This window comes from Vipera ursinii (assembly GCF_947247035.1).
Source record: "Vipera ursinii genome assembly, chromosome: 14".
Lineage (NCBI taxonomy): Eukaryota > Metazoa > Chordata > Lepidosauria > Squamata > Viperidae > Vipera > Vipera ursinii.
In genome coordinates this window covers 4,461,905-4,484,526 of record NC_139527.1, presented here as the reverse complement: position 1 = coordinate 4,484,526, position 22,622 = coordinate 4,461,905, and the positions used below count along the sequence as shown (strand labels likewise).

General features: G+C 42.7%; 1 protein-coding gene across 4 annotated transcripts in view; it reads left to right on the top strand.

Moving 5' to 3' along the window:
* NOS1 (nitric oxide synthase 1) overlaps nt 1-22,622 on the top strand; it is a gene marked incomplete at its 3' end in the record, with an annotated part of 134,863 nt that overhangs the window by 73,644 nt on the left and 38,597 nt on the right. For all 4 annotated transcript variants that reach the window (XM_083373518.1, XM_083373519.1, XM_083373520.1 and 1 more), the window contains exons 3-5: nt 11,474-11,606; nt 17,654-17,788; nt 20,536-20,681. In XM_083373518.1, the coding sequence (XP_083229644.1) occupies nt 11,474-11,606; nt 17,654-17,788; nt 20,536-20,681 (414 nt within the window). The remainder of the gene's footprint in view (nt 1-11,473; nt 11,607-17,653; nt 17,789-20,535; nt 20,682-22,622) is intronic.

Here is a 22,622-nt window from a genome sequence, read left to right as displayed (position 1 = left end):
ATGTTTTCCCCAACGTAACACTAAGTGGAAGGCTTCCTTAAAATTATTATCGTTCGTCCTTCAATAAACAAATTCTTGTTTCATTTAGGAAGGCTGAAACCCTTTCAAAAAAGAAAGCAAAGAAATCGTACGCGTACCGCAGAAAAGAAATCGCTCCAGAAGTGATTTTGCTTGATGGAGCTTGAAAGCTACTTGACCAAACTCCCTTCATTTTAGGATGTATTCAGAATAATGTTGTCGTCAAACAATTTTGCTCTTGCAACCTCGAAAGGCTTCAGGCATCCGTGCTGTTGGCTACAAACTGAGAGATCTCTTTACAGATTCAGTCTGGTTTCTCTCCTCCCCAGGTTTAAGCATAAAGTTTAAACAGGAATGAATACAGGAGCCTTGGTGAAGCAGTGGGCTAATGCCTCCTTAAGTAACACCAGCTGCCTGCAATCAGTGCAGGTTCGAGTCCCACCAGGCTCAAGGTTGACTCAGCCTCCCATCCTTCCGAGGTAGGTAAAATGAGGACCCAGATTGTTGGGGGCAATTAAGCTGACTTTGTAATAACGCCGCTTGGGGGTGTGTGTGAAAGCCCTAATAAGCAGGCATATACATTGAATGAAGGCTACTGCTAAGCTTGTAAGCCGCCCTGAGTCTTCGGAGAAGGGCGGGATATAAATGGAATTAAAATAAAAATAAATAAATACGACGATGTGAGCCACGAGGTATTTGTGAAAATATTTTCAATTTGTAAATCAGTGTTCTGGAGTGGGATTGATGAAAGGAGAGACCGAACCACCCCAAGGGCTTTTGTGAAATTTTGTACTGTTCCTTCCAGAGCTTTTGTATCCTGTTATCTCTAGATCTTTTTTTCTTTTCTTTTTGAACTCAAGTCTAAACTTCTGAGTAACGACCTCTCAAGTACATCCCTGTTGGTGAGTTCTGAAAAGCGGCAAAGCAGTTGGAATCCTGTGGAAAAGTTATCTTGCCCCCTGCTGCTGATTACATGAGCATATTATGTTTCCACATGACGATCTTGCATTCCCGAGGAGGAAGTGTTCTGATTGTGCTCGGTACATTTCAGATTATTAATTATAGACATGTGCCTGGGAAAGAAAAAAAGAGGAGAGGCCTTGCTTTCTCCTCTTTTTCGGGGTCCTGTTCCTGCACTAGGGACACGGTGGCTCAGTGGGTTAGGACGCTGAGCTTGTTGATCAGAAGGTCGGCAGTTTGGTGGGTCGAATCCTGAGTGCCGTGTAACAGAGTGAGCGCCTGTTACTCGTCCCAGCTTCTGCCAACCTAGCAGTTCGAAAGCACGTAAAAATGCAAGTAGAAAAATAGGGACCACTACGGTGGGAAGGTAACGACGTTCCGTGCGCCTTTGGCATCTAGTCATGCCGGCCACATGACCATGGAGATGTCCTCGGACAAGCGCTGGCTCTTCGGCTTTGAAACGGAGATGAGCACCGGCCCCTAGAGTCGGAAACAACTAGCACGCATGTGCAGAGGAACATTTACCTTTACCTTTTTTTATTCCTGCACTGTGGGGTGCAGTGGCTCAGCGGTTAAATACACTGAACTTTTCAGCTGGAAAGCTCACAGCCTGGGTTCGAGAGCTGAGCGCCGAGTGACAGGGTGAGGTCCCATTATTTGCTCCAGCTCCTGTTCACCTAGCAATTTGAAAGCATGCAGATGCGAGCACATAAATAGGTACCACTTCGGTGGGGAGGTAACAGCATTCTGTGAGCCAGTTTAGCATATAGTCATGTTGGCCACATGACCATAGAAAAGGTCTTCGGACAATGCTGGTTCCCTCAGCCCAGAAAAGGAGATGAGCAGCACTCCTTAGAGTTGGACAGGGTTGGAAAAGGAAATCTTTACTTTTTTATTATTCTGGGATTATGTGTGACTTCAACATGCAGCCATTTCTTCAAGGTCCCGTTTCAGCTTTTATGGCATCTATTCATTATGAGTGCAAAAAGGAGAGTGGAACTGCATCTCTTCCTCCCCACCCACCCACCCACCCACCCACCCACCCACCCCCCACACACACACCATTTCCACACCTTCAGCTTTTGTTTGTCTTGGAACCATTCCTTTGCTCTTTGGAAACTCAAGCTCCTGCTTATAGTATTCTGCTCATCAGAAGAAAATGCAGTCAGGCCGTAGTCCAGAGTGGGGAGCTGCTGGTGTGCTATGCAAACAGCTTACTCTCTTGCAATCCCATTCTCTCCAATCTCTTCACTCTGCAATGGGGGGGGAGGGAAGGGGGAGGGGGGAAAAACAGTCTCTGTAGGCCATCTCACCTTACCCTGCTGCTGGTGAAGTTGAATTACTTTCAACGTGCAGAAGAGCAAATAGCTTATTCTCTTGAAATCTCTTCCTCTTCAATCTCTCTGCTTTGCAAGGATGGAGGGACAGTCAAGGAATGGACACTGCCTATAGGGATTACTTGCTTTTGTCTTGATTTTCATGAATATTCTATCCCATTCCATTCCAATAACGAAGGCAGGATTTTAAAAACCTAATAAACGAAGTTTTGAAAATTGAAAAATCCACATACCCGCCTTTGTATAATGGTGTGTCTTAGACAAAAGATGCAAATACACACCTAGGAATGATGCTAGTGAGGAAGTGGCCTCGTGAGAAGGCAATCTTAAGTTCCAACATAGAAGTGGAACATTTTAATGTCGCTTGAGGCAAATTAAGGCTTTTCCATGCCATAGAAGGGAGTTAAAATGGCCTGCACAGGAACAAGATAAGCTGTTAAAAGATTATTGCATACAAAGGCAGCTTGTCAAGAACTTTTCAATAAATAGAGGTGTGCATTGTGGAGCTGTTTCTTAGGTAGGCTGTTTGAAAAAGGGAAATTAGTCAACAGTTAAACCTCCCTCTGAGCTGTGAAGTTCAGGGTGTTTTTTTATCTTATAACACCCTGGGATTTCCTTGTTTTTTCATTGAAGAAGAATAGAATGGAAATATTGCTGCCTCCACAGTTTAAGGGAGGGGCGAAACCCCGGTGGAGAATGGTGCTTTGCAGGTTAAAAAAAATCAATTTTTCGTCCTCAATGTCTCCAGTTAAGTAGCTGCAAACCAGTTAAAATTCGACTGGTGTGGATTCATTAAAAAATAAAATCTAGCCTCTGCCATAAGGAAGCAATACAAAACCACAAAAATTGACAACAAGAAACAAGCAGACTGAACTGATCGGGCTGAGCATGTATGAATGCAGCTGCCTGGTGAAATGCAGCCCGTGCAAGCTAGCTAGGAAGTGCCAAAATTAAATTGGATTAAACCGGAAGGAATCCTGTACATTAAATCCAATTTGTTGGTGATAGGTGTCAGGGGCTTCAGATTATAACTAGGTCTGAAGGGATAAAAGTGGTGGGTGCTTTAAAAACAGAAGGTCTGTTTCCACATTTAGGTCAGTGATGGGTTAGGATATTGAGACAGCAGCAAAAAAAAAAAAAAAAACCAAGGGAGCTGATCCAGCCAATTAACAATTGGAGGTTGCATTAATCCACAGCAGACACTGTCATCTGCTGCCGGCATCCACTTCCCATCATCCTGTGCGCTCCCACAGGGAGGGCCTTCTTAGGGTACCGCCGGTGAAGGATTGCCGGCGGGTGACTCCCAGAGAGAGGGCCTTCTCTGTGGGTGCGCCTGCCCTTTGGAACCAACTTCCAATGGAACTTAGGACTGCCTCCGACCTCCGCTCATTCCGCCAGGACCTGAAAACTTGGCTCTTTGAGCTGTCGGGCCTAGACTGAGGGGTTTTAATTGGGTTTTAATGTTTCATTTTTAAACTTTGGGCTTTAAATTTAATTAATTGTTTTCATTTTTTTTAAACTTTTGTATGGTATGATTTTAATTGCCCTGTAAACCGCCCTGAGTCCTACGGGAATAGGGCGGTATATAGTAAGTCGAAAAAAATAAATAAAATAAATAAATAAATGTCCTGGATTATTTCATCTCTAGGTAGATTGATGTGAAAATATCTAATATTGACCCATTTTACATACAGATACTCCGTGACGTACAACCCTTGGCGTAGCAACTGTCCAAAGTGAAAACGTCCTCTTCTTTTGTATACCCTGACTTATAATACTTGAGTCACTTCTGGATAACATCTTGATTCCTAAGACCTAAAGATATGTTTCAGCCCTTTTTGTTTACATACAATAATGGCTATTGCATATTTTTGTCAAGGTTCTCTTCCTTATTCTCTGCTCGACCAGGTTAGCCTGACTAGATGCTGCTGGGTTTAGATTTGGCCTGCTTAGTAAGTAACTGATCCCATTAAATTTGCAATTTGCAAATCAACCCTTTTTCACTTTTGTCTTGTACCATCAGCCCTTTTGAGGTAGGGCTCGCATTTCACCCTAGGCAAAGCTCGTAGGCTATAAACCCCAGACCAGCAACAAAGACACATTTGCATTCTGCATTCCTGCAAATCTTAAAAGTTGGGGTGCATTAGGCTACTTGATCCCGAACTAAGTGAGACAAGAAAACTAATTTGTAGGGGCATCATACGGGCCATTAAGTTTACAAAAATGCAATGATTTCGAGCTTGGCCCTTTGATCTAGAATGGTGTTTCTCAACCTCAGCACCTTTAGGATGGACTTCACCAGCCGGTAGGAATTCTGGAGTCGTAGTCCATCCATTTTAAAGTTGCTGTGATTCAGAAACAGTGATCTAGTAGACAGAGCAATGCTCTCCCATTCATCGGAACTAAAATCCCTAAAATCCTAACTCCTTGAAAAGTCTAGAATCTGAAGTCCACACATCTCCAGGACCCAGGTAGAAGAACAACAACCACTTGTCTGAAATGGCATAGAGTTTCCTGCCTGAGCAAGGGGCTGGACTAGAAGACCTCCAAGGTCCCTTCCAACTCTGTTATTGTAGTGTAGTGTATTGTATTGTAAGAAGATCCCTTCTTTGCTCGCTACTCATGCCTGACCATGTGGGGTGTCAAACTCAATTTCCTTGAGGGCCGCATCAGCATTGCGGTTGCCCTCAAGGGGCCGGGTGGGTATGGCCTGGGCGGGCGTGGCCTACTGGGTGGGCGTGGCTAGAATGCATATGGCCTAGTGGGTGGGCGTGGCCAGCTCTACATCATTCGCATCAAGGGTGCCTATGGGGGCCTGGGCAGGAGTGGGACAGATCTGGGGGTCTCTGGCAGAAGGAGGGTCTCTGGGCCAGGGCCAAGACAGTGGGGGCCGTTCCCTCACTGTTTCCAGGATGGCTTCAGGGGCCACATGAAACCACTTCGCGGGCCGGATCCGGCCCCCGGGCCTTATGTTTGACATGTCTGTATTAGGGCAACCTTGCAGTCTGCACATGCTAAGGAACACTTTGAAAACAGTGCAGGTAGTCTTAGGGTCCATAACTGAGCCCAGTTAAGTGAATTTTCACCCCATTTTCCAACCTTTCTTGCCACGATTGTTAAGGGAATCCCTCCAGTTGTTACATTAGCAACCCAGCTGTTAAATGAATCTGGCTTCCCCCTTGACTTTGCATTGTCAGAAGGGGGCAAAACGGGATCAGGTGACTCCCTCCCTCCCCCCCTCCCCCACCCGGGGACACTGCGACCGTCCTAAATATGAGGCGGTTGTCAAGCATCCAAATTCAGGTCATGCGATCATGAAGATGCTGCGATGGTCCATAAGTGTGAGAAACGGTCATAAGGCGAGGATTAACCGTATAAGCAACCCTGCTGAGTTTTCTCTGCCAGCTAAAAAGCTCAGGTGGGCGCTAGGCCAATAAAATAGTCCTTTTTTTTAATGCTATGGAATGTTCTTTTATCTTCAGCCCGGGCCACCTTGTCCTTGGCTGGCCATTTCATGCTAAGTTGGGTCCTGCTCTTTATCTGATTGAGGCCATTCTATAATAACAATAAAAACCCAAGCTAGGGGAAAAAAAGATTACTTCCTCCACATTTTTTTTAAAAAAAATGCGGGAGATAATCTGTGCAGTTAGAAAACCTAGGTTGGAAGGCCTGGCTCTGAAGCACACCTTTGTGGTCGCTCCTGTTCTCCAGCCAAGGAAGTGGGGTGCAAGGAGCTGGGGAAACCTCTGAAGGAAGTGCGAGCGTGCCCCAAAGCTAGCTTCAAAAGGGAAACTTAGCGAGATAGGGCAGTGATTAATATTTAGATGTTACTTACATGTAAGGGTGTAGGTCTATCCATATGTGGTATATAGTATGTTTAAATGTGCGTTGTGTATGCGCGCAAAAACAAATAAATTCCATTTTTAATATGTGCCAGTAAAAATGGACAATAAATGTTATCTATCTGTCTGTCTGTCTGAATGAATGAATGAATGAATGAATGAATGAATGAATGAACCTTTATTGTCAAAGTACGACATGTGTACAGTGAGATCAGCTGACCCTCCCTCCGTGCCCCCCCACCCCACAACTCACAGTGACAAAGACACCTTACTGACTTTGCGCCTGCTTCCTTGTGTAACATGAGAAACTTCTTAAATCCCATTTACACTTCGTAGAGAGTGGGGAAGAAGGCCTTGACAGGGGGGGGAAAAAAAGCAAGAACTCTTCCCTAAGCAAAGATGGTTGAAATGTTTTCAGTCCCGAGCAATGAAATATAATTCAGAAGCAGCTCAGTTCAGTGGGTCGCTGGAGTATAAGAAGGAGGAGGAGGCACGGCACAAATTAGATTTGAAAGGTTTTGCTATTATACCCAATACCGATAAAGAAGTTTGGTTGTGTTTTTTTTTACCTTCCTATGGAGTTCATTTCCTGGTTTGGTTTACTTAGGGCGCTGACACACCAAACAACATAGATTCACTAAGTTTGGTTGGTTATGTGAATGCAGTCATTAGAGAGAATAAAAAAGACATAAAAGATAATTAATAGAGACTTGCATTGCTTTGGATTTCGGTCCAAATTACTGTTTCAGAATATACAGGAGGAAGAATAGCGCACCTGCCTGTGACTCATTAAAGCAGCTGCATCTGTTTTCAGAACTTCACCATACCTAGAGGCAGATGCAACTGCTTTAATGAGTTGTAACAATTGCTCCGTTCATACTCCCACACACTCTGCAATCCAAAGCATTGCACAGCTTGAGTAATTTTATTGATTCTGACTAGTGCCATGAGGATGCTAATTTAGCATTTGTGTGTGTTTTAATCGTCTTCCAAACTGCTTTACTACACTTAGATTTGACTTTGCAACAAATCCCGCAAAGTTAATTAATATCATTGTCCCCGTGTGGTACCTGTATCGAAGAAACAATGGTCCCACAGAAATAAGGTCTGAAGCAGTCACTTCCTGATTTATTGTTCTGTTCCTAGGCCATTCCAAATTAAAAATCCAATAAATAAACCTTTTTTTTGTTGGTTTGTTTAAAGTGGCTTTGATACAAAGTGCGAGAGGAAATTTTCTTTAAAAAAAAAAACCTGCTTGGACCTGTGATGTACTTATTCTTAAAAGTAGACAATGAGCACCCTGGGAGAATGCAAGCCTTTGTGTTTGCGCGTAGAATTCAGTTTTGCTCGGCGTGTGCATGTGTGTGCGTGTGTGTGTTTGTGTGTCTCAGTATGCATGCACAATACTGATATAATGAAAGAGAAACAGCACCCTGTGGTGTGAATGATTTGATATGTTCTTGTAAATACACAGGAATAAATCCCATAATGGAGAAAGTCACTTTAATGCCAGAAGAAATAAATATCACTGAAGGTTGAAGTGAGGGTACCTCTGCTTTTGAAGTCATTGTATATTCGCCGGATTTTTTTGCAGTTCAGGTAGCGCTCCATGTTTGCGAGCTGTGAAACAAAACGGCAGAGTAAAACGTGCTCTCTTTCTCTCTCTCTTTCTCCTGTCGATTGTGACTTGAGGTGCAACATTGCAAGACTATAAACTAGCCACAAAGCTAGGTGGATCCTTAAGTACCTTTGAGGGTCAAGCATTCTGGAAGGGATGCCCAAAGGATTAACTAGTATAGCTAAGTCTCGTTGTTTATACCGGTATGTAAAATAATAGAATGATGGATGAATTGAGAGCAAGGTGATTACCAACTGCTAAGAAACTGGATCAGTTCCTGCATCTATTCTATTCTGTTCTTTTCCATTCCGTTCTATTCTGTTCCATATTTTCTAGACTAGTCTAATGCAGCCTAGTGTAGTCTAGGCTAGTGTAGTCCAGTACAGTCCATTCTATTCCATTTCATATTTTCTGTATTCTATTCTATTCTATTCTATTCTATTCTATTTTATTCTGCCCTGTGAACCGCCCTGAGTCCTCAGGGAGAAGGGCGGTATATAAATGTTATTAAATTAAATTAAATTAAATTATTCTATTCTATTCTATTCTATTCTATTCTATTCTATTCTATTCTATTCTATTCTATTCTATTACATTCTAATTTCTATTCTATTCTATTCTATTCTATTCTATTCTATTCTATTCTATTCTATTCTATTCTATTCTATTCCATTCTAATTTCTATTCTATTCTATTCTATTCTATTCTATTCTATTCTATTCTATTCTATTCCTATTCTGTTCTGTTCTGTTCTGTTTTGTTCTATTCCATTCCATTCCATTCTAATTTCTATTCTATTCTATTCTATTCTATTCTATTCTATTCTATTCTATTCTATTCTATTCCATTCCATTCCATTCCATTCCATTCCATTCCATTCTAATTTCTACTCCATTCCATTCTAATTTCTATTCTATTCTATTCTATTCTATTCTATTCTATTCTATTCTATTCTATTCTATTCCATTCCAATCTCTCTTTATTCTATTCTATTCTATTCTATTCTATTCTATTCTATTCTATTCTATTCTATTCTATTCTATTCTATTCTATTCTATTCTACTCTACTCTACTCTACTCTATATTTTCTGCTATATTTCATTCCATTCCATATTTCTATTCTAATTTCTATTTTTTTTAAAAAAATATTGAAGGCTGTCCAACTCCACCATGACTTTGGGTATATATACATCCATCTTCAGTAAAAACAATCATGTAATACGAAACCTAACCTAACCCTAACCTTAACGCCTTTAACCCAAGCCCTGGAGAACAACCAAGATGGGGATTTTGTACTTTTTTGGTGGGGGAGGGGGTGTCTGCCCAGAGAGATAACAATTCTTTTTTTTCCCCTGGACTGGTGATGCCTTGGTAGATTCTGTACCCTATTTTTGTATGTGTTGCTCTCTAAAGAGGGGAATAATTCCTCCAATCCAGTGATGAATAATTATTATTTTAAGGAGTTTCATTTCCTTTTCCTTTATGTGTGTTTTTTTTTTTAAATGATTTGTGTGCTATTACGACATTTCGATTGTCTGCCGCTGGGCTGAGTCCTTTCCCTGCATTGTATTGATGTCCCACATGTAACCTTTAGAAAATAATCTCTGCATTAAGGAAAAATGGGGCGATCAGAAGGGTAAATGGTTGAGACCTCAGCAACTTTCTCTATTTGCCCAAAATATAGTCAAAAGCCTGAGGATCCAATCTAGAGGAGACTACTTTAGTCTCCTTAGAGCCAAGCAGCTAAATGTCATGGTTCTGACAGATGAAACTCTTCAAAAGAACTTCAAGGCATTGTTTACCTTAAAGAATCTTTTATTTGAGTAGCAGAATATCGGCACTTACATAATCGAAGCCCAAAACTGAATTCCCCTCCGCTGGGCACCTAGTATTAAAGCACAATTCCCTCCTCCAATTAATGGTCCTAAATCACATTCCCCAATTAGCTTAAAGCGCGGGCTTCTTCTCCAGCTCTCAGGCCTGCCAATTTTTTTATCAGCTCTGGGCTCAGTAACCTTGATTCTCACGCTAGGTTTCGTGTTGTTATGTCTAGCTGGACTCTCATTCACATCCCACCTCCCTCCCAGCATCATCTAACTCTAAAAGCGAAAGGGGAAAAGATGGCTACATTTCCATCTGTTGTCAATGCAAAAACATCCGAGGTTAGCAGCGTTGACACTAAACTTGGCATGGGAGAGGGAAGATCAAAAGGAGATTCTAAAGAAGAGAGATGGAGGGACAGAGAAAATCTTCAAATCTCTGGCTTCTGTATCTGCTTTTCTTTGGGGCAGAGCCCTGATGATCAACTAACAGGAGTGAACCCCAAAACTGTCAACAAAATATGGTTGGGGGAATAACATGAATAATATTTGGTTCAGAAGTATGGCCACTCTCTCGTTAATATTGGTAGTCCCCATGTTAGGATCACAGCTGGGCCCAACATTTCTAAGATTGCCAAGCAAGATAGTTGCTCAATGAATTTCACTCCATTTTACAACCTGTCTTGCCACGGTTGTTAAGTCCATCATCGCCGTTGTTAAGTTGGTGACACGGTTGTTCAGCGAATCTGGCTTCCCCCGTTGACTTTGTTTGTCAGAAGGTTGCCAAAGGGGATCATGTGACACACACACCCCAGCAGACGCTGCGACACCGTCCTAAACATGAGCCAGTTGCCATGCCTCTGAGTTTTGATCCCGCGACGACCGAGACGCCGTAACGGTCCTAAGTCACTTCTTTTCACTGCTGTTCAGTAACTTTGAGCTGTCGTTAAAGGAGCTGTGGTTAAGCTGAGGGATGCTGGCATGAGGTTTGCACGTTTGGTTTGCAGCTCTCTCACCAATATGGAAGGTGGTGAGCAGGCTGAAAGTTAGAAGAATTCTCCTTTGTTGTGGCAGGAACGTCGGTGTTTTTTGCATGGAATTCTTCTAGTAGAACAGGTAGGCAGTGTGTGGCTGTGGATTCAGCATGGACCCATCCATCCTGGTTTCTTTAAAAATACTTTTTTTTCCCCATATTTTTTTTAATGAACCAGGAATCTGACCGCCACCAAGCTAAGCTAAGTCCCATTGTATTTATTTGCAGGAATGCCACAACACCCATTTAGAGTAGCGCGAGGTATTTTGATGGGACTTTGTTAGCTTTTACTGAGTAGACAAGCTTCCATTCCATTCCATCCGCACCTGTATGACACCAGAGTGTCAGGTTTCTCCTTGGCAAGCTGGACTGAAAGTCATAAAATAACCCCACAAGAATCCGGGAATGGCCAGGAATCAAACAGCTTTCTATCAGAAATGTCTTGTAGAAACGTTTGAGGCTCCGTTACGGAAGAATTCCGGCGATCCTCGAATATCCAACGCAAGTTCAGTTTATAACTATCCATTTGATTTGATTGTGGTTTGGTTTTGTTTCTCCTTTTCGCTCTCCACAAAGGGCCAGAAGTAATTCTATTTTGGGCAGAAAGTAGAGTTTCCGTTGTTCCTTTGTACAGCCACGGACTAACTCTTGATTGTGTGAGAACTTGTATTCAAAAAACAGACGGGAAAGCTTGCCTGTACTTGCAACAAGCAAATGCAAGCTGACTAGGGCTGTCCCTGCTCTAGAACTCAGGAATGCACGGTTAATGTCGGAACCTGGTTTGAGCCCAATTATTACTTAATCTCACGACTCATGGGTTGCTGTCTGCTTTTACCTTTCACCAGTTTCTGGGAAGCGGGCCGGAAGTCGCCAAGGACATTTCCAACGCAGCTGGAGAGCGACCGAGTCGTGAATGATCAGTGGGGGGCATCTGAAACCAGCCCCAAGCCAAGCGACATGTCTTCAGACAAGGACCAGGTAGGTGGCAGGCCATAAGGGGAGTCTCTGGCAATGATGGGCAGTTGGGAGATGGCATGATTTTACAGTTTTCTGAGGAATCTGGGTAGTGGATTAACTGTGCCTTCTGCATCCACAAAAATAAAAACTCAGTGTGTCTCTCGCCATGGAATTGTCCATGGCGCCATCAGCAATTGGTGGATAATATGGCCGAATAACCCAGAAGCTAAACAGATCAACAAAAAAGACCAAATCCTAACTGCACTTCCTCCCTTCCTTCCTTCCTTCCTTCCTTCCTTCCTTCCTTCCTTCCTTCCTTCTTTCCTTCCTTCCTTCCTTCCTTCCTTCCTTCTCTCCCTCTTAAAATAAACCCTTCCTTCCTTCCTCTTTCTTTCTTTCTTTCTTTCTTTCTTTCTTTTTCTTTCCTTTTAAAATCAACTTTCTTCCTTCCTTCCTTCCTTTCTTTCTTCCCTCTTAAAATCAACTTACTTACTTACTTCTTTCCTTCCTTCCTTCCTTCCTTCCTTCTCTCCCTCTTAAAATCAACCTTCCTTCCTTCCTTCCTTCCTTCTCTCCCTCTTAAAATAAACCCTTCCTTCCTTCCTCTTTCTTTCTCTTTCTTTCTTTCTTTCTTTCTTTTTCTTTCCTTTTAAAATCAACTTCCTTCCTTCCTTCCTTCCTTTCTTTCTTCCCTCTTAAAATCAACTTACTTACTTCTTTCCTTCCTTCCTTCCTTCCTTCCTCCCTCCCTTCCTTCCTTCCTTCCTTCCTTCCTTCCTCCCTCCCTTCCTTCCTTCCTTCCTTCCTTCCTTCCTTCCTTCCTTCCTTTTCTTCCTTTTTTTTAAAAAAATTGCTAGTTAATTCTCAACTTCCCCAGTTGAGGAAATGCCTGCTGGTTCTACTGCACACATTATTATCACTCGTGGAACTCCCCAAAAAAGGACTTTTGTCTGAATCTCACTTTCAGCAAAGTTCGGGGGAGTTTGTCTAAATTGTAGGGGGCTTTCTGAATTTGAAATCTGCCAGACTAGGTCTGGCTTATTTCTTAAAGAATTGGTTTGTTTTGTTAATCTTCAGAGCTACCCATTCCCCTCAGCATTCTGGATAAGGTATATATTTTAAAATATTTTAAAAGACAACGTGGAAGCAACAGTTGTCAAGCAGCCGAATATAAACCACGGGGATGCTGCGATGGTCGTCAAGTGTGAAAAAGGGTCATAAGTCACTTTTCCCAGCGACTTTCAACTTTGAACGGTCACTAATGCCTCCTTAAGTAACACTAGCTGCCTGCAATTAGTGCAGGTTCGAGTCCCACCAGGCTCAAGGTTGACTCAGCCTTCCATCCTTCCGAGGTAGGTAAAATGAGGACCCAGATTGTTGGGGGCAATAAGCTGACTTTGTAATAATGCCACTTTGGGGGGGGGGGTGAAAGCCCTAATAAGCAGGCATGTACATAGAATGAAGGCTACTGCTAAGCTTGTAAGCCGCCCTGAGTCTTCGGAGAAGGGCGGGATATAAAGGGAATTAAAATAAAAAAATAAATGAACTCTTGTAAGTCAGCGAGTATCTGTACTGGTTTCCAGTTCTACTTTCTCCCATTTCCAGCTTCGAGGTTACCCATTTCTACACGCCCAAATTTATTAGCTGAAGAATAAACTTCCCACACAGAATGGAGCATTTCCTGGGAGGGGGGGTGGAATTATAAGAACCAGAAACAATCGGAAAAGCTTTTAATTGCTTCACCTTGAAGCCGCTTCCTTTTAAGATTGTATGAATGACCTTAAAGGTTATTTATTGCTGTTCCCGAAAAGAAAGGGAGACAAACAAACAAACCGCTTACGATTTTCATAATGAGTTTTAGAACTGGAGTGCAGTTTGAAACTTACACCTACTCTAGACCTGATATCGGGAAATAAAAATAAAATTAAATTAAAAAAACAGGCTAAATTTTGTTCCTTCTGTACCGTCTCCCGAGGCCTCCTAATCGCGGCGTTGTTTTGTTAGTGTGTTTTAGAAAGTGGGGAAAGACCTTCAGCTACTCGTAACTCGGAGCCAAAGTTTGCTTATTCCTCCACTTTCTCCCGTTTGGCTTTGGCTTTTAATTTAATTTAATAATTTAATTTGTATACCGCCCTTCTCCCGAAGGACTCAGGGCGGTGAACAGGGCAATACATAATAAAAAACAGAATACAAAAAATTAAAAAGCCATTCAACCATTGTGCCCATAAAATTAATACATATTAAAATTAAAACTATTTATAAAAACCCAACCCCATCCAGCGTATTCTTTCTTTCACGACTGGACAGCCATTTGTCTGAAATGGTATAGGGTTTCCTGCCTTAGCAGGGGGTTGGACTAGATGACCTCCAAGGTCCCTTCCAACATTATTATTATTATTATTTAAAAAAAGCAAGTATTACAGAAGGATGAAGGTTTCCTATGGGGCGAAATGGAAACGTCAACTGATTTTTTTTTTATAAAGGCAGGAAAAAATGTTCTGCACTACAAAATTCATAGAACGTAAGGGAACTCAGAGATCATCTAAACTAGCCTCACTTGCCCAGTGCAAGAGTCTATGGATAAAACTTTCCTAATCAAAAGTCTTGCAGAGTTCCATGGAAGAGACTCTACTATGTCCCAAAAGAGACTGTTCCCTTGTTTAACAGCTCTGACCGCTAGGGATATTTTCCTACATCCAACTAAAATCTGCTCTTTATTTATTTAACCTTGCTTTTCTTGTCTTGTTTGCTAAATAATTCTGCCCCCTTCCTCCCATTACAGCCCTTCAGATACTTGAAGACAATGCTCTTGTCTTTGCAGCCTTCTCTCCTCCAGGCTAAAATACCTCATCTTCCAACCTATGTGCTTTATTTCCCCCTTCATCTTTACTTCATCTTCTTTGGACATACTTTATTTTATCAATGTCCTCCTTAAACTGTGGGGCCCAGAAGTAAACCTTCTCCTTAAACTGTGGGGCCCAGAAGTAAACCTTGCAGTATGACCAAGGCAGAATAGAGAGAGCGGGGTCTGCATTCAATACATGCACATGTTCCCATGTACATGCACATGTTCCCATGTGCATGGCCTGATGGGGGATGGGTTGGGTTTTATGGTCATTTTTAATATTTGTATTTACTGTTTTTAGTCGGGCATATGTTTAATTTTATAGGGACGTGGTGGCTCAGTGGGTTAGGACGCTGAGCTTGTTGATCAGAAGGTCGGCAGTTTGGCGGGTCGAATCCCGAGTGCCGCGTAACAGAGTGAGCGCCTGTTACTCGTCCCAGCTTCTGCCAACCTAGCAGTTCGAAAGCACGTAAAAATGCAAGTAGAAAAACAGGGACCACTATGGTGGGAAGGTAACAGCGTTCCGTGCGCCTTTGGCACGGAAGAGTCGGAAACGACTAGCACGCATGTGCGGGGGAACCTTTACCTTTACCTTTACCTATGTTTAATTTTCTTTTAACTTTTGTATTTTTGTATTTTTTATATTTGCCCTGTTCACCGCCCTGAGAAGGGCGGTATATAAATAAAATTATTATTATTATTATTATTATTATTATTATTATTATTATTATTATTATTATTATTATTATTATTATTATTATTATTTTCATACATGGACTACTTTTTAAAGTGCCATCAACTGTTCTTTGCTTTTGATATTCAATTCCTGTGCCGGCAGATGACCATCTGGAGGTTTTTAAGAAGAGGCTATAGGTTCACCTGCTTGAGCAGGGGGCTGGACTAGAAGACCTCCAAGGTCCCCAGTCACATTAGTTCATAGTCACAGTCCCCATTCATTAGTTCCTAGGAAATGGGCTCCTTTTCCTTGGCTCCTGTTTTCCAATCCGCACACCACTTGGGGGGAATGCCCCAGTAGAAACCCATCGCTATATGTTTTGTCACTTCTGTAAGATTTCTTTAATGCTTTCTCAATTCTGCTTCTTGATATGCTGCTACCTGTGCCACGTTTTCAATTAAAGACTATAGGGAGCGCATGGAAGGAGGAACAGTGTGTTCAAAAATAAATTTTTCCACAGAGAGAGGAATTTCCTGTAAGAGGTCACTTCTTCCCCACTGCTCCTTAAATAAATTGTCTACCTTTTGACCCCAATCTATTTTTTTCCCCTTGTCTAGAGGCTGCCACGTCTTCTTCCCCTGTTTGTACAGTGAAACAAACAGGAGGGCAGGTGGTGGTGGGGGGGGAAGAAATCTCTTCCCCAATTTTTGAACCCTTGAAAAAAATTCCTGGGGTTTTCGTAGTGTTCACCTGGGTAAATGTTCTCAGTTGATCAACATTTGCAAAAGGAGATAAAATCTGTAGCCTTATCTGAAGCTGATAAGAGCTTCAGATAAGAGCTTATCTGAAGAGCTGCAGAGTAGGCAACAATCAGACCTGATGAGGCTGAACTCACAAAAGGAATGCCAAGCATCTGAGATCTCTGGTTTCTTGGACAGTAAAAGCAGAGTGGGGGCAAAATGTACTTGCAGATGTGCAAGATTCTGTTCATACAAGCTTACAATGCGAATAGAGCTGGTGTTCTTCTTGCCTGGACTACTTTGCAAGGCTGAGAAGGACTGAGCAGAACCTGTACAATTTTGTCTGGGCTAGGAAGTGAAATAGGCTTTATCCTAGTTACAACTAGAGTAGGTTTCTGGTATTAGCCAGAAAAAGAGTAGATTTCTTATACCCCAGAAGTAAAGCAAGAGTCAACCACCTCTGAACAGTGGCAAAGAAAATTACATGGATTAGTCCTTGAAATCCCCAGCTTGACTTGAAGGAAATTTTACCTTTATGAGGAAACAATTGGGGATCATGTGCAATTCTGAAGCATGCACTCTGCTTCTGATTGACAATCCACCCCCTTGGCAATTCTCTCCTCTCTGCCTTTTTTCAGCAGGTAATTCCACCCACACTTGCAAAGTCTTAATCTCTGTAACCCTCAGGATGACTGACACCGCAGCCCTCTAGAACAGCTCGATTGGAGGAGCAAAGAGGGTGATTTGGAGCGTGAGAAGAAACCCTGAATTTCTTTCCAGCATCGTAGTATAGCTGGGTCCCTTCATGAGAGAGATGGGTGGTTTCTAACTATGATAGCTAGATAAATAGCTAGATCGCTAGCTGAGAGAGAGAGAGAGAGAGAGAGAGAAATAGAGAGAGAGAGAGAGAGAGAGAAAGAAATAGAGAGAGAGAGAGACATAGATAGATAGATAGATAGATAGATAGATAGATAGGTAGATAGATAGATAGATAGATAGATAGATAGATAGATAGATAGATAGATAGATAGATAGATAGATAGATAGATAGAGATAGATAGATAGATAGATAAAGAGATAGATAGAGATAGAGATAGAGAGATAGAGATAGAGATAGATAGATAGATAGATAGATAGATAGATAGATAGATAGATAGATAGACAGACAGACAGACTGACAGATAGATAGATAGATAGATAGATAGATAGACAGACAGACAGACAGACAGACAGACAGACAGACAGACAGACATAGATAGATAGATATAGATAGATAGATAGACAGATTGATAGATAGATAGATAGATAGACAGACAGACAGACAGACAGAGATAGATAGATAGATATAGATAGATAGATAGACAGATTGATAGATAGATAGATAGATAGATAGATAGATAGATAGATAGATAGATAGATAGATAGATAGATCTCCAGCTTCTCATGCTCCTTCTTCCTGATGTTGCTATCACCACCACTCTCTTCTGGTCCTACCACGGTACGTGCACACACACACACACACACATCAATTTGCAGAAACATTTTGGAGTTCCGTGAAGATCCTATTAGGATGGTGAGGAACTAGTTGGTCTTTTACAAAATGAGGGTTTGGTAACTGGTTGGGGGACCTCCATTTTGTGAGTGGGCCCACCACCCACTTCCAAATGTGCAAGCATACCATCAGCCCGAGGAACTTGCCTCTCTGCTCTACTTCCCCAACCCTGTGATCATCGGCCTCTGTCTGAGTAGCTGGGCTGGACCGAACAATCTCACAGACCATTGTTCTCTTTCTACTCTATTTACTCAGGTCCCTTCTGGCCAGTGGTCGCCGACCAAAAAAGTGGTGAACGAAAGCCCTTCCAAATGCCCCCGTTTTGCCAAAGTGAGGAACTGGGAAACTGGCTGTGTGCTGAACGATACTTTGCATTTGAAGTACTCCATGGTAAGTGAGATGACTGCCTGCTTGAGCATTCTTCCAAACGTTTGGGGTCCATCTCCAAGGAAACCTCCTTGGAACATGCTTTTCTCAAGGGCCGGCTCTAGCATTAGCGGAGCAAAGCAGCCAATCCAGGCAACTAGGCTTCATTCTCAAAGATTGCGAGTAACCTTAGAGAGGAGGAAGCTTGACTGGAGAAAATGGGGGAGGTACTTCAAGTAGTCCTCAAGTTTCAGCCAGGTGGCACAATGGAGACTGCAGTGGTTAGACTGCAGTATTGCAGGCAAACTCTGCCCAGTAGTCTGGAGTTCGATCCTGACGGGGATGAAGGCTGACTCAGCCTTCCATCCTTCTGAGGTCGGTAAAACAAAGTTATTGTCATGTTGCCTGGGTGCGCCATGACGCATGACACAAGCTTCAAAATTGGCCAAGTGGGCAGCAGCAGAAGTTGTTTAGGTATGGGTGGATGGTGGAACCCATCATCCATTAAAATTCTCATAACGACATAGGTTCAAGAAGAAAAAAAAACATGGTGGAAAATTAGCCAAGGAGCATCAGAATTGAGATCAAACCTTGCGGGAGGGCATCGAGAGCGAAGGTTTTTCAAAGCAAGTGTCTACCTTGTCTGTCGGTTGCAAGAAACAATGAATGGAAACTAATCAAGGAGAGGAGCAACCTAGAACTAAGGAGAAATTTCCTGACATTGAGAACAATTCATCAGTGGGACAGCTTGCTTTCCAGAAGTTGCGGATGCTCCGACACTGGAAGATTTCAAGACTGGGCAGCCATTTGTCTGAAATAATATAGGGTCTCCTGCCTGAGCAGGGGGTTGGACTGGAAGACCTCCAAGGTCCCTTATTTTGCTCCTCTCTGGATAGTGCAGTCCTGCAGTGGAGCTGCAAACGGGAGTAAATGCCATTCCTCCTTGGACTTCTTTGATCGTTCCACCCGTGTGTTTCCCTTCCTCCCTTCTGCATTCAAGCCTTCTTCATCAAATGACTGAATCTTTAATTCTGGAGTTGCCGAGTGACTAATTTGTACCCCGATTCAGTTCTTCAGCTAAGTCCCCGTCTCCCCGCTCCATATCTCCCGTTGTGGTATTTCTTCTTCCCTTCGCCTCCTGTGCGTAGATAAACCACTGCAGAGTGCCATTTAGTGCACCATTCATATCAGGGTTCTTTCTGATGGTGCCACATGAAAGAATGCCAGCCACAAAGGATCTTGATGCCGCGATATGCGGTGGTTAGCTGGGAAAAAAAATGCTCCTTTGCCGTTCAGTCAATGCGCCTGAGCGCACGTGCGTGATAGATTAGCAAAACACCACTAAAACAAAATCGGGAGCGAAAAGGAAATATGAATAAATGAGAGAACGTAGACCTAGGGTAGATGCGATCGTTTTGGGGGGTTTTTTGGGGATGGGTGGGTTTGTTGTTGTTGTTTTTGTAGTTAAGGTTTTTTAAGATGCAAATAAGAAGGTCCCAGAGGATAGCACCATTTAAAAACATCCATCTAGGGTGCAGCAGCTGCGAAGCGGGCAAATTCCACACAGGGCGGATCATTAAGAAAAAGAAAAAGAGGAAAAAAAAAAGATTCAAAGACCTCCGTCTCTACCGCTTTCATAGAAATGTAGACAGCGTGTTGTTTGTGCCTTTTCAAGAAAAAGTGACTGGAGCACAGGAACGAAAGCCGTCACCGGAACAACCGAAAGAAAAGTTACAAAAGGAGCTTTGATTTCCCCATCTGATTTTTTTTCTTTTTTAAATCAAATAGAAGGAGCAGAATAGAAATTTTGATATACATATACATATACAATATATATATCCATATCCATATCCACATACATACATACATTCATACATACATACATACATACATACATACATACATACATACATATATATATATCAAATGCTTGTTAACTATTTTTAGATTACCTTGCTAGGCCCCAAACATGGGACAAATCTTTATTTCCTGTGTCAGCCTAACCTGAAGGCCATCGACAGGTAGTAGTCACACTGGTGACAGCTCCTATTTCTGTAAATTTTAAATTGCTAACGAAGAATTAAGGGAGACTGATATGCATTTCAAACTTATTGGTTTTCATCAGTCAGCCATACCCTTCTGAGATTCGAACCTGGGCTGATTGCCCATTAGGCAGTTGTTTTCACCTTCTAAAAATAGTTAACAAGCATTTGACACATATCTCCCCTTGCTTCTCAGCTAACAAAGCGAGAGAGAGCCTGTGGCCTAGAGGTGAAAACAACTGCCTAATGTGCAATCAGCCCAGGTTCGAATCTCAGAAGGGTATGGCTGACTGATGAAAACTAATAAGTTTGAAATGCATATCAGTCTCCCTTAATTCTTTGTTAGCAATTTAAAAATTTACATATATAATATATATATATATATATTTCCTCCTTCTTTCATAATATTCGTGCAAGAGAGACATTTGCCAAGCTGCTTCTTTTCAGGTGTGGGGTTCTTGCAAACGCAGGTCGTTTTGTATTTTGTAAGCAGCCAAAGTGATGTGTTAAACTCTTAAGAGCGTTAGAGATTCAGAGCAGGTCCCACGACGGTCAGATGAGCGGTGTATAAATTTAATAAGCAAATAAAAAATATTTATGAATCTGTTCCATCCCCCCCCCCGGAGCATCCTCTGCACATCCACTGTGTTCTTCGAACTCCTTCAACAGGTGAACAGAATCTTGACCAGGTGGTTTTCTACTTTCTACTTCCTATCTCTTATCTTTCAGGTGACCCCTTGCAGTGAGCAGGTCTGCATGGGGTCCATCATGATACCCTCTCAGCATGTCCGCAAACCGGAAGAAGTCCGGATGAAGGATCAGCTCCTCCTCCTCGCCAAAGAATTCATTGATCAGTACTACTCCTCCATCAAGAGGTAAGTTGGAGGCCTCCGCGATTCCTGGCCCCAGAAACTGTCGTGATTTCTGCAAGGGATTTGACCATGGGCAACCCTGCACCAACCTTTCCCACTGGCCACGATCAGGGTAGCCTACTTGCAAATTAAGGATGGGCCTTTAAAATAAGGGGACAGTAGAGTCTTCCTATAAGGGATGCGGTGGCTCAGTGGGTTAGGACACTGAGCTTGTTGATCAGAAGGTCAGCAGTTTGGCGGGTCAAATCCCGAATGCCACGTAGCAGAGTGAGCGCCTGTTACTTGTCCCAGCTTCTGCCAACCTAGCAGTTCGAAAGCACGTAAAAATGCAAGTAGAAAAATAGGGACCACTACGGTGGGAAGGTAACAGCGTTCCGTGCGCCTTTGGCGTCTAGTCATGCCGGCCACAGGACCACGGAGACGTCCTCGGACAAGCGCTGGCTCTTCGGCTTTGAAACGGAGATGAGCACCGGGCCCTAGAGTCGGAAACAACTAGCATGCATGTGCGGGGGAACCTTTACCTTTACCTTTTAGAGTCTTCCTGGTTAATTATATAAGTCTGGCATGAATCTGCCCTTAATTTGTTCAAACATGCTCTCCCCTCTGCAGAACAAAGATGACATTTGGGTAGGAAAGAGGTCTCCAAATTCAGCAACCTGTGGACTTCAACTCCCAGAATTCCCCAGTGGCTGGTGAATTCTGGGAGTTAAAGGCCACAAGACTTAAAGTTGCCACATTTGGAGACCTCTGGATTAGGATAACTTTCCATAATAAGGAAGGGGAAGGAAAGAGGATTTAGCTCCATAAATAAGGAGTCGAATGCTGTGGGAAAAACTGGAAATACAGTGCTTCTTTGTCCTGGATGGTTCTAACTGTGCTTAGGATGATTAATTTGGCAGATATGGCTTTTAGTTTTGCTTGCATTTATTTTCCACCAACAAATTGCTCTTACATTAAAAGAGGCTAAAGAATTGTCGATAAAAGCCTTGAAATGAGCTGAAATATTATGGCATGTTCCTTCAGGGTTCTGAGCCCATCCTGGTGGGCCATTAGTAAAGACAATTTGTCTGACCTAAAACACCGCATAGAAACGAAGCGTCTTTGGACATTCAGATTCTCTTCTCCCCGCGTTAATGAGTGTTTTGAAAGTGGCCAGAGTTAGAAGAGATGAAGAGGCTAAATCTCCAAGATAATTATCCAATATCATGTGATGCCGTGTTACGGTTTTGTACTGCATTGGAGAGACCACACTTGGAATACTGCATCCAGTTCTGGTCACTATGATACAAAAAAAGATGTTGAGACCCTAGAACAGGGGTAGGCAACCTCGGCTCTTTTATGACTCATGGACGTCAACTCCCAGAATTCCTGAGTCAGCTATGCTTGCAAATTGAGTTGATGTCCATGAGTCATAAAAGAGCTGAGGTTGCCTGCCCCTGCCCTAGAAAGAGTGCAGAGAAGAGCAACAAAGAGGATTTGGGAGAATGGAGGCTAAAACATAAGATGAACGGTTATGGGAATTGGGAATGTCTAGTCCAGGGGTCTTCACACTTGGCCCTTTGATGACTTGTGGACTTCAACTCCCAGAATTCCTCAGCCAGCATGCCTGGCTGAGGAATTCTGGGGTTGAAGTTCACAAGTCATCAAAGGGCCAGGTTTGAAGACCCCTGGTCTAGTCTAACGAAGAGAAGGACGAGAGATGACATGATAGCCATGCTCCAGTACTTGAGAGGCTGTCACAGAGAAGATAGGGTCAATCTATTCTCCAAAGCCCCTGAGAGAATTACTAGATGGAAGCTGATCAAAGAGAGATCCAGGCTAGGATTAAGGAGAAACCGCCTGACGTTGAGAACAATTAACCAGTGGAACGACTTGCGTCCAGAAGTTGTAGGTGCTCCATCACTGGAGGTTTTTAAGGAGCGACTGGACAGCCCTTTGTCTGGA